General features: G+C 41.6%; 1 protein-coding gene across 1 annotated transcript in view; it reads left to right on the forward strand.

Moving 5' to 3' along the window:
• LOC309889576 (Golgi phosphoprotein 3-like) overlaps positions 1 to 12,826 on the forward strand; it is a 56,633-nt gene that overhangs the window by 40,193 nt on the left and 3,614 nt on the right. Inside the window, exons 2-3 of the mRNA XM_082782445.1 lie at positions 1,367 to 1,498; positions 9,613 to 9,727. Of these exons, the coding sequence (XP_082638571.1) occupies positions 1,367 to 1,498; positions 9,613 to 9,727 (247 nt within the window). The remainder of the gene's footprint in view (positions 1 to 1,366; positions 1,499 to 9,612; positions 9,728 to 12,826) is intronic.

The following is a 12,826-nucleotide window of genomic DNA, read 5'->3' on the forward strand; positions in this document are numbered from 1 at the left end:
TCAGATCATGCTCTCTTTTATTACCCGAATAGCCTGACTTTTATAGCGAACTTAACAGGGGCGGATAGTATCTCACACAAGATTATTGGTCAAAAGCACTCAGACAAACAACTGCAAGAAAACAACCCCACCTGCAAGAAAACAACCCCCTTGTGATTAGCAGTCATGTAGATCCCATCCTTGAAGCCAGAGGCTGGTAACAATATTTTTCTAAATTCCTCAATCGGGCGATGTGGGAACACTGTCATGGGAACTTCTCGTAGTCGTCCTGGTAGCTTGGTTTGCTCAGCTGCAGCAAGCCATGGGATCTTTGCTGTTTCAAAAAATCCTCAACAGTGACAGGTCACTAGTGGAGTTCCCCAGGGATCAGTGTTGGGGCCTATCCTCTTTAATATCTTTATTGATGACTTGGATGAGGAAATCAAGTGCATCCTCAGAAAGTTTGCAGATGGCTCCAAGTTGGGGGGAAGTGCTGATCTGCTGCAGGGTAGGAAGGTCCTGTAGAGGGACCTGGACAGGTTGCATTGATGGGCAGAGGCCAATGGGTTGAGGTTGAACATGGCTAAGTGCCGGATCCTGCACTTTGTCCACAACAACCCCATGCAACACTACAGGCTTGGGGCAGAGTGGCTCAAAAGCTGTGCGGAGCAAAAGGATCTGGGGGTGCTGACTGATGCTTGCCTGAACATGAGCCAGCAGTGTGCCCAGGTGGCCAAGAAGGCCAACGGCATCCTGGTTTGTATCAGGAATAGCGTAGCCAGCAGGACCAGGGAGGTGATTGTCCCCCTGTACTCTGCTCTGGTGAGGCCACACCTCGAGTACTGTGTTCAGCTTTGGACCCCTAATTACAAGAAGGACATTGAGGCCCTGGAGCATGTCCAGAGAAGGGCCGTGAAGCTGGTGAAGGGCCTGGAACTCAAGTCCTATGAGGAGTGGCTGAGGGAATTGGGGTTGTCTAGTCTGGATGAGAGGAGGCTCGGGGGCGACCTTATTGCTCTCTACAGGTACCTGAAAGGAGGTTGTTGGGAGCTGGGGGTTGGCCTTTTCTCGCAGATAACTAGTGACAGGACTAGAGGGAATGGCCTCAAGTTGCCCAGGGGAGGTTTAGGTTGGAAATTGGGAGGCATTTCTTCTCAGAAAGAGTGGTCAGGCATAGGAATGGGTTGTCCAGGGAGGTGGTGGAGTCACCGTCCCTGGGGGTGTTTAAGGAAAGGTTGAACATGGTGCTTAGTGGGTGATATTGGTGGTGGGGGAATGGTTGGACCAGATGATCTTGGAGATCTTTTCCAACCTTAATGGTTCTATGATTCTTCTATTTGTTTTCAGGTGGAGGTGGAAGTATCTTACTGTCTTTTCATCTTCTCAGGGTTACACTTCATTTTGGAATGATTGCATCTCCTCAGGTTTGCGTGGCTGCATGTTAATCGAATTGGCATTGCGAGGGCGTCTTCAGCTAGAGGCTTGCGGAATTAGGCGCAAAAGTCTATTGACAAGAAAGGTAAGTGGGAGGAATGTGTTCATATTTGCTTTTGCATCGTGTTCTTGCAATGCAGTAGTTACAAGTAACAGTGAGTTTTAAGGTAAAACATTTTTTTTTCTTTTCCTATAAATGGGGTTAGATTCTGAGTAGTGACTTACGTTACAGGCACAGTTATTATCTAAACTGTTTCAGTGGTGAGTTGAAAGGTCTTGTAAAATTTTCTGTACTTGTTCTCAGTTCCTGTTTGTTCTCTTGATGTGTTCCTGCTGCTGTTGGGAGCCTTTTGCAATCATCTGGCTGTGGCTGTGGCCAGGGTGCAGTGATAGCAGTTGCTGCTGGGTTCCAGCAGCACCAGTTGCAATCTGTCGAAGGAACTGGCTTTTGCAGTGTCGGTGAGATGTGAGCTGGGGCTGAGATGGACAGCTAACTGACAGCAAGACAGATGTATCCTGCAAGCCACCAGTTAGTGCTGGTGTACACAGTATCCTCTGCATGGTATGCTTTGCAGTGCGTAGGAAGGAAACATCCTTGTACCTTGGGCCCCTGAGAACGCAAAACTCTAGGTAAAGTGCATGACTGGTGTGTTAAATTGATTGTACTCGCTGACCTTTAAGATGAGCAAAGTTTTAAGGTTCTTTATTGAGTTAGGATGAAGATTTGAAGCTTTAATTTATTGATTTTGCTGTCGTTTTTTTTTTTCCTTAGTACAAAATGTGCGAAGTCATAGTTTGAATTCTACTGTTTGAAAAGTCATACTGTTTGAATTTCTACTTCATCAGCATTAGTGGTTACTTGTAAAATAAGTTTATTGAATACGTGGTCAAATATTTCTATCCACCACAAGGAAATCCTCTTTCACAGCCTGTTTCCCCGTCAATATTATGCTTTGCTGATTTTTTTTTTTTTTTTTTTAAAGGAACACTTCCAAATTCCCTAATCTTCTTCCAGCTTCCTTCTCCTCCAAAGAATTGAACCTCTGTTCTGGCAAACGGCACCTGCTTCTTTTAGCTTCATTTAAGCATATTCAGGCTTTTGGCTCCTTAGGCATTCAGGAATGTTCTTTAACAGCTATTTTCTTTCTATGCAAACCTTGTCAGGTCTGTCTACCTGAAGCTTTAACTGCCTTTTCTATTTTTTTTTTTTTTTTTTTTTTAAGGAAAATGGAGAAATAACCATGCATATCTTTACTACAGCATACAAACCAAATTCTTGTCTGCCTCCCGTTCCTCTTTTAAAATTTTATCATGTGATTTTTAGGGGTGGGTCTGTCTGTGTTCTTTTTTTTTTTTTTTTGGCTGCTTTAAGGAGAGCTAAATCTAACTAGTATTCAATGCTTTGTTCTTTTTGTTGTAAGAAAATCTAGAGATTTTTGCAGGCAGGAGCATTCTATGAAAAAGACAATATAAAATTCAAATGAAGATTGATTTCTGCTTACAGAATTTCATGCAAGTAAAATCCCTAACTATTGATATCTATGATGTTTCTTCTGTCCTACCCTACCTCTCAGTTTAGAAGTCATTCTCATGTGTCTTTTCTCATTTTATGTAAAGTCTTGCATTGTTTAATATGAAATTGCAGTCTTGTTCCCATGTTTAGTAGATTTATGTGCCTGAACTCTACCAAGTGTCCACCTCCACCCTCCTTTGGTACAAGCTTGCAGGCTTTGCTCGCTTTAATTCACAGAAAAAAAAACAAAGCCAAGTACCATGGTTAGTGAATGGAATGAGCTGTTTAGTTGTATACAAGGTTGCAATTCAGTGAGGTGTGGAGCTTCAGCAGCAAAGACAGCAGTTCTGTCTTTGCAAGGAAGCTTATTATTTTTGGAGTCTCTCTTTAGTTTTTACTACTGTTTGTGCAGCCTTGTCAGGTAATCACTCTGGCTGAAAACTAATTCACGTATCTGATCCATTAAATTTTTATTTAGATCATTTTCTTGGTTTTGTCATCAGGTGTGGTACAAGCAATAGCTGAGAAGAAGAGGAGGGTAGAACTAGTTCTTTGGTCAGTAGTGCAGTTATATAAACATGCTTGAATGCTGGAGACAAATGAGATGGAGAAACTGGCAGACGGACTTGATGAGCTTCAGTAAAAATTCTGAAAGTCAGTAGGATGTGTTTTTATGTTGCAACATCCTTGTAAATTTGGCTTGAGAGTATATAATCACTGCATTGTTTTGGAGTTGTATCTACTGATGGTATCACTGCTGGAAACAAATGAAAGCCGAGGTTTGTATGTAAATAAAGCAATTTCTAAGACTAGTGGTTATTGAAGATAGAAAATGGCTTCCTTACTATGTCAGAAAGCAAAACCAATAATTACAGTTTTTTGAAAGAAAAGAAATCTCAACAAATCATTGGTGGATTAACTTCAGTATTTTATAATTGATAATTCTGAGTGATTCGTGCATGAGTGATTTTTTTCTCATAATTATTATTAAAACTAAATTATAAAGAGTTTACTCAAAAAGTCAATGCATGAGGTACTTCATTTTTAGCATTGCCTAATTGCAGAGCTTCATTGTGGAAAATGCAAATTAAATACTCTGTATAATTGAAATGTTCTTAGCAGTCAGATACCAGGCAAAGCTATTACGTGATAAACAGCTGAAAAATTGGGATAAAGAAAGGCTTCCTTAATAGAGCTAAGGATCATCATATCTGAAGAACCAGGCTATTAGCTTCTTTCTCTATCTTAACTCATCTATTAAAAAAATGAAAATATTCCCCTTGAGGATACTTAGTCTTCTGTGATGATTCAATTCACAAGATGCCCGACCCACTCAATTTCCTACTCTTCTTGTGCTTTAATTAACCAAGAGACATTGATCAATAAATCCTTGTCCAAGAAAGAGCAGATCTGTGAATATAGGAGAGAGGTGGCTGAGCTCCCATTATTGCCTGTCTCCATGTGCTGAGAAAGGGAGGGGGAAAAGAAATATTGAGAAGTATAAATCAAAATACTTTTGTTTCAGGGGAAGGATAATTGGAAGAATCTGTACAGTGAATGTTCACTGTAGCATAGTATAAGAAACAGTGCTTTATTGCCTGGCTTCAGAGAATGGTAAACTTGGAGACAAAATCTCCATGTTTTGTGGCTTCACAGGAGCTTATGGAGTCCTGACTGAGTTGAATGGAAGAGTCTATGCTCCTTATAGGTCTTTGCTCTAAGTGCCTGTGTATTGAGGCTCAGATTGTCATCATGGATTATATTCAAACTAACTTCTTAAACTTCCTTGTAGTGGCAGTAAAAATATTTTAACCCCAAATAAGCAAGGAAAGCTGTTTTCTAAACTTTTTAAATCTTTTTTTTTTTTTTTTTTTTCTTCAAAAATGCTCTGAAGTCTGGGTTATGTCTCTTCAGTGAGGGGTGTATGTGTGGTGGTGGTTGTTTTTAACAAAACAAGCCAATAACTTGACTTTGCATCTTATCTGTTAGTGAGATGGTGAGTAGTAATAGGTTACCAGCTTCAGGAGGCTGGAACTATCCACTATAACTAAGGTTACTGTGAAATTAATCATATGGGACACTTCAAAGAAACTAAAATTTTGCTGGAATGTCAGTTTTTAGAAGAAGTAAAGATAAAATTGTTGGGCGTTTTTTGGCTATTTATTAAAGGAATACATGAAAGGTGGGTATTAATAGAGCCAAATTTAGCAACCAAAAACCCAACTTGAAATATACTAATGTATAATTAAAGAATAGAAACTTCCAAAAGTTCAGAAAAATTGGTATAAAACTGGAAAATATTATATATCCTTATAATGTGGTTAATGAAGTTTTTGAGTGAAGTTACACTACAAGCTTGTAAATCATAAAGTTAATGTGTCGTTCTGTGTGTTTAGTTTCAAGTAGGGATTGTCTGGACTAAAATTCTAAACTCCTGATTGCTATCAACTTTGCAAAAATATTTTACATGCTTTATTTTTATATCTGATCAAACCTAGTTCTTTTTAACCTGTCATTGCTGACTGTTTCATTCTTGCTGATTTAATAAAGTTTTAAATTTTAGTGCTTTATATACACTATCTAAAATCACAGGAGCACAGAATCACAGAACTGAAGGGGTTGGAAGGGACCTCGAAAGATCATCGGGTCCAATCCCCTGCCAAAGCAGGTTCCTTAGAGTAGGATGCCCAGGTAGGTGTTCAGACGGGCCTTAAATATCTCCAGAGAAGGAGACTCCACAACCTCCCTGGGCAGCCTGTTCCAGTGCTCTGTCACTCTCACCGTGAAGAAGTTCTTTCACATGTTGGTGCGGAACTTCCTGTGCTCTATCTTGTGGCCATTACTCCTTGTCCTGTCCCCACAGACCACTGAAAAGAGGTTGGCCAAATCCCTCTGTCTCCCACACCTCAGGTATTTATACACATTAATGAGATCCAGTCTTCTTTTCTCCAGGCTGAACAGACCCAGGTCTCTCAGCCTTTCCTCATAGGGAAGATGCTCCAGGCACCATATCATCTTTGTGGCCCTCCGCTGGACTCTTTCCAGGAGATCCTTGTCTTTTTTTGTACTGGGGAGCCCAGAAGTGGACACAGTACTCCAGGTGAGGCCTGCCCAGGGCAGAGTAGAGGGGGAGGATCACCTCCCTTGACCTGCTGGCCACACTCCTTTTAATGCACGCCAGGATCCCATTAGCCCTCTTGGCCATGAGGGCACAGTGCTGGCTCATGGTCAACCTGTTGTCCACCAGGACCCTCAGAGCTCCTCTCCAGCAGGTCATCCCCCAGCCTGTACTGATACTTCGGGTTGTTCCTTCCCAGGTGCAGGACTCTACACTTGCTCTTGTTAAACCTCATTTGGTTTCTTCCTGCCCATCTCTCCAGCCTGTTCAGGTCTCGCTGAATGGCACCACAGCCTTCTGGCATGTCAGCCACTCCTCCCAGCTTTGTGTCTGCTGAGGGCAGACACTATTTCCTCATCAAGGTCGTCAATGAAGATGTTTAACAAGACCGGACCCAGCACCGACCCCTGGGGAACACCGCTAGTCACAGGCCTCTAGCCAGACTCTGCTCCTCCAATCACCACCCTCTGAGCTCGGCCAGTCAGCTAGTTCTCAACCCACCTTACTGTCCACTCCTCTATCCCACACTTTCTCAGCTTTGCTAGCAGGATGTCATGGGAGACAGTATGAAATGCCTTGTTAAAGTCAAGGTAGATGACATCCACGGCTCTCCCCTCACCTACCCAGCTGGTGGTGCCATCATAGAAGGCAACGAGGTTGGTCAAGCACGACTTCCCCTTGGTGAATCCATGCTGACTACTCGTAACCTTCTTCTCTTCCAATTGCTTGGAGATGGCATCCAGAACAAGCTGTTCCAACACCTTTCCAGGGACAGAGGTGAGACTGACTGGCCTGTAGTTTCCCGGATCTTCCTTCTTGCCCTTCTTGAAGACTGGAGTGACACTGGCTATCCTCCAATCTTCAGGCACCTCTCCTGTTCTCCAGGACCTTTCAAAGATGATAGAGAGCGGTTCAGCAATCACCTCTACCAACTCCCTTAGCACACGTGGATGCATCCCATCGGGACCCCATATGCTTTATATACACTATCTAAAATGGACATAATATTCTAGCTATAACCTGCTAGGTATTCACTAAGATCTTTCCTACAACTTTCCTGTTAATATAGCTTAGAATGAAATTTTCCCTTTGTCAAAAGACTTGCCTTTTGTTAATTCATTTGGTTTTTATTTTACTGCTAGAATTACTATTAATGTTTTTTCTGCCATTCTGATTATGCAGTCATTTATTATATCTTTCATATTTGTTCCTTGTTTTTCACTCTGACTGTAATACTTTGCATTTTTTTCTGATTTCATCTCATACTTGGACGCATCGCCAGTTAAGGTTCACCTTGCCATTACAAAGCTGTCCTATCACTGCAACTCATTTCTGTTCAGTGTTATCTACAGACCCTATGAGAATACGTTCTTCTATTTGTAGCAAGAATTATTAGAACTACAGAATTAAACTTGGGATGTATTTCAATGGAAAACTTAAAGCTTTTACTGACTGGTAACAAGCATCTTTCTGATTACTGGGAAGCTTTACTAAAAAATAAGACTTTCTACCTACTGCTTCTCTATTTCTGGAGTTGTTTTGATGTGGTTAAGTTTTTTTCTTTGTTTCCTGTTAGCACTTTATAGGCATCAGGTAAAAAGATAACTTATCAAACAACTTGAATTGCCAGTTTTAATCATTATTTTCATAAGCAGCTTTGGTGCTGTAGTAATTATACTTTTCCTAAAGAAACAGTGTTTTCTTTTTGGGGCTGTGTCCTTTTTACAATTAAACTATATTGACTTGGGCTAATTAAATCCATAAGTTTTTAGCTTGGTGCTGTTGTCAACAAGCCAAGCATCCTGGTGGGGGTCTGTTATAGACCGCCGAATAATTAGTGGATGAGGAAAAGGCTGTGGATGTGGTCTACCTTGACTTCAGCAAGGCTTTTGACACCGTTTCCCACAGCATTCTCCTCAAGAAACTGGCTGCTCATGGCTTTGACTGGTGTATGCTTCGTTGGGATAGAAACTGGCTGGGTAGCCGGGCCAAAGAGTCGTGGTGAATGGAGTCAAATCCATTTGGAGGCCGGTCACTAGTGGCGTCCCCCAGGGCTCAGTACTGGGGCCAGTCCTCTTTAATATCTTTATTGATGATCTGGATGAGGGGGTTGAGTGCACCCTCAGTAAGTTTGCAGATGACACCAAGTTAGGTGTGTGTGTCGATGTACTTGAGGGTAGGAAGGCTCTGCAGGAGGATCTGGATAGGCTGGACCGATGGGCTGAGGCCAACTGTATGAAGTTCACCAAGGCCAAGTGCCGGGTCCTGCACCTGGGGTGCAATAACCCCAAGCAGTGCTACAGGCTGGGAGATGAGTGGCTGGAAAGCTGCCTAGTGGAGAAGGACCTGGGAGTATTGGTTGATAGTCGGCTGAATATGAGCCAGCAGTGTGCTCAGGTGGCCAAGAAGGCCAGCAGCCTCCTGGCTTGGATAAGAAGCAGCGTGGCCAGCAGGTCTAGGGAAGTGATTGTCCCCCTGTACTCGGCTCTGGTGAGGCCGCACCTCGAGTACTGTGTTCAGTTTTGGGCCCCTTGCTACAAAGAGGACATCGAGGTGCTCAAGCGAGTCCAGAGAAGGGCGATGAAGCTGGTGAGGGGTCTGGAGAACAAGTCTTATGAGGAGCGGCTGAGGGAGCTAGGCTTGTTCAGCCTGGAGAAAAGGAGGCTCAGGGGTGACCTTATTGCTCTCTACAGGTACCTTAAAGGAGGCTGTAGCGAGGTGGGGATTGGTCTATTCTCCCATTTGCCTGGTGAAAGGATGAGGGGGGACGGGCTAAAATTGCTCCAGGGGAGGTTTAGGTTGGATATCGTTTAGTGGAGGACTGGTTAGTATTAGGTCAGAGGTTGGACTAGGTGATTTTGGAGGTCTCTTCCAACCTAGACGATTCTGTGATTCTGTGTCCTCTTTCTAACCAAGAGGAAAAAAAAAAAAAAAAAAAAAAAAGGTATTTGTACATGGTTTATATAACTGCTTGTACTGGTAAACAAGCAGTTACTCAAGTTCTGAAGTTTTATTACATTCCTGTGAATGATTTTCTTTCTCCTGTGCTCTCTTGGGGAAATAAGTCAAATAAATCATTTTAGAATTTATTAAATGGAAACATAAACCCCTGTAATATATAATGTCATTTATTGTACGTACAGATTTTGCTTAATATATATGAACTGTTAGTGAATGGAACGTAATATTGCTGGTCAGCATGTTTTTCAGAGCTGAAAAACTTACAGATGGTGTATTGACCAGTTTTCCTGTTTTTTTCCAGTTCCTAACTGATTTCTCAGTTTCATGTGGCCTAATTGTTTAACTGCAGTATTTTAAATAAATTGATTTGAAGCAGTAAAATAGAGTGCCATCAGAGATCAGTTTAACGCTGTAGTGTACTTTGTTTTGAGGAAGAAATGAAGGACCTAGTCAGGTCAGTGGATTATCTTCCTTAAAAATATGTATATATAAACAAAGAGTTAAGCATTTATGAATGCTATAAGTTTAGTTAATTTTCCTGTTTTTTATTGTTGGATGTTTATGGCATATGAACTAAGTGAAAATGCTGTGTTTCGTTCTGTCATAGGTGATTTGCAAGTCAGATACTTCTACAGGGGATGTTCTGCTTGATGAAGCTCTGAAACACATAAAGGAGACCCAACCTCCTGAAACAGTACAAAATTGGATTGAACTGCTTAGTGGTAAGCCTTGGACATAACATATTTGCTTTTTTTGTAATCTCTAGTGATACCACTCAATATGGCATCGCTAGAGATTACACTGCAAGACTTTGGAGAAGAAATTATGCAAAAATGTAATTAGTCTGTCCTTTAGAGCAGTCTCTTGCTGATTGTAGTCTTTAATCAAACATAAGTAACTGTTTCTTTTGACTTAAGTTGGTACTGAAAGGATCTAGATTGAAGTGTCAGAACATATCAACTCTATGGAAGAGATGTCTTCTGCTGAATCTGAAGTGAATCAGGACTGTGCCCTTGAGGCGTATAACTGCCTTCCTCTGTAACTGGAAATGAGGGGTAGTAAAGTTTAGAGTATAATCACATGGATTCAGTATTCAGAGCTTTTTGATGAGGAAAGAAGATAAAGAGCTCACTGTTCCTATGTAAAAATTGAGGGTGAAAATTCAGCCATCAATCATAAAGAAACAATAGAGAGTTCTGTTTTTCCATGAACTAGAGAAATGTAATAACATTAGAATATATGTTGAATATATATGTATTTCTAGTTGTTCAAAACAAAGGCTTCAAGATGAGCACTTTGTGCGCAGCTTTTTCTGTAAAGGAAAGTAAACTGAAATAAATTAAACTACATAAATTAAACTGAAGAGATCAGTGGCCAAAAGCATTATTTTTTCTGTAGCCAAAATGTATCACCAAGGTTTGGCTGTTTTTACAAAACACAAAATGCAGCTTCCCTGGAGTAGATCAGAGCTGTACTTCAGGTGCATGAGCAGTAGTGCGGAGAGAATCACTATTGAGTGATTGAGCCCCTCGCTACAAGAAGGACATCGAGGTGCTTGAGCGGGTCCAGAGAAGGGCGACAAAGCTGGTGAGGGGCCTGGAGAACAAGTCCTACGAGGAGCGGCTGAGGGAGCTGGGCTTGTTCAGCCTGGAGAAAAGGAGGCTCAGGGGTGACCTTATCGCTCTCTACAGATACCTTAAAGGAGGCTGTAGTGAGGTGGGGGTTGGCCTGTTTTCCCACGTGCCTGGTGACAGGACGAGGGGGAATGGGCTAAAGTTGCGCCAGGGGAGTTTTAGGTTAGATGTTAGGAAGAACTTCTTTACCGAAAGGGTTGTTAGACACTGGAACAGGCTGCCCAGGGAAGTGGTGGAGTCACCATCCCTGGAAGTCTTTAAAAGACGTTTAGATGTAGAGCTTAGGGATATGGTTTAGTGGGGATCAATCCTTTTTAATTGCCCATGGGTATTTAATTACTAGTTCTTTGATGGCATTAGGGTTCTTTGCATTTCCCATGGTTAAGAGAACTGCCCTGTGAAGATTTTTTTTTTCTTTCTGTAAATTCTTTTAGAGTTTTACTTTAGGGGTGGATCCTGGAAAATAGCTATTCCAGCCATAATTATCAGAGACGCAAAGAATACTGCTTAAAGGTCCAGTACACACAAGTTCAAAGCCATCACAGAAATATTTGTATGGACATTTGAGGCTATATTTTCCAGGCTGTTCTTGTTTATAAGATCACCTCTAAGGGAAACAAGCATAGGGAATATAGAAGTTTGGATCAAAATGTCAGGTCTTCCTGCAGATGAAATAAATGTTACATCTGTGTAATGGTGGAGATTGGTCACAAGGTGTCACCACAGTACTGATTTTTATTATCATATTGTCGTGGTTTAACCCGACCGGCAGCTAAACACCACGCAGCCGTTCGCTCACCCTCCCCCCTCCCTCTCTGGGACGGGGGAGAGAAATGGAAAGTGAAGCCCGTGAGTTGAGATAAAGACAGTTTAATAAGACAGGAAAAAAAAATAACAAAAATAATAATAACAATAATAATAATGATGATACAATGGTGATAATACGAAAGTAATAATAGTATGTACAAACAAGTGATGCACAATGCAATTGCTCACCACCCGCTGACCGATGCCCAGCCTAACCCCGAGCAGTCCGGCCCCCTCCCCCCGGCTAGCCACCCCTATATATTGTTTAGCATGACGTCAGATGGTATGGAATACCCCTTTGGCTAGTTTGGGTCACCTGTCCTGGGTCTGTCCCCTCCCAGCTTTTACTGCACCCCCCAGCCTGCCCGTTGGCAGGACAGAGCAAAGGCTGAGATGTCCTTGGCTTAGTATAAGCACTGCTCTGCAACAATTAAAGCATCGGGGTGTTATCAGCACTCTTCTCATTCTAAGCCAAAACACAGCATTCCACCAGCTACTAGGAAGAAAATTAATTCTGTGCTAACTGAAACCAGGACACATATAGATGCATTCACCTGACAAATTTAGAAGCATCTAGGAAATAACCTCTACTATGTGAAACACTATAAGGAGACTGCCTTTTCTGGGGGAGGTGGTGGCTGGCATATGATAGTTTCATTTGTGGTCAAGCTGGGAAATCACACCTCAATGAGGTGTAGGACCTATAGGGACTTACATAGTTCAGGCCTAGGTAGATTCTTTACCTCTCACTATGCAGTTGGTGTTACCTCATTTGTGTACTTAACCTGGCTGTTACTTAGATGCAGTATGCCACCTTCCATTGCAATGAGTGAAACCTTAAATTAATCTGTGGGGTTTTTTTTGTTTGTTTTGTTTTGTTTTTGTTTTAAGTAGTATTATTAAAAGATAACCAAAGATTTAAAAAAAAAAAAAAAAAAAAAAAAGCTTTCTAAGATACAAGTTGCTATAGAAGTTGTCATATTGTTTATGGAAAAAACACTTCTACATAAGAAATACTTAATGCTGTTTCTTCCCTTGCTTCTTAAAGCGCATAGGCTGTTTAATATCAGGAGGAGATTTTAATACTTAAAGTAAATACTGAGTTAAGCTGGACCTAAAAACTTTAGCTGAAGTAAACTTCTAATCAAAGAAGGATTTCTCAGTGCTTAACAACTTCAGCTTTATCAGTAGCTGCTGGTGTATTATTTTGTGCTTTTAAAATTCCTTTAAGTGCATACATGTGCTCTGAAGTGCCCATTTGTCCTGCCATAACAAAGCATTAGAAATAGTTTTCATAGAAACATCAAAGCCCTTCTCAACACGAGTGCTCTTCTGTACATCCATCCACCCACACTCACATGGTGCATGTCTGTTTCACCT

This window comes from Aythya marila, assembly GCF_965140915.1.
Source record: "Aythya marila genome assembly, chromosome: W".
Taxonomy (NCBI): Eukaryota; Metazoa; Chordata; class Aves; order Anseriformes; family Anatidae; genus Aythya; species Aythya marila.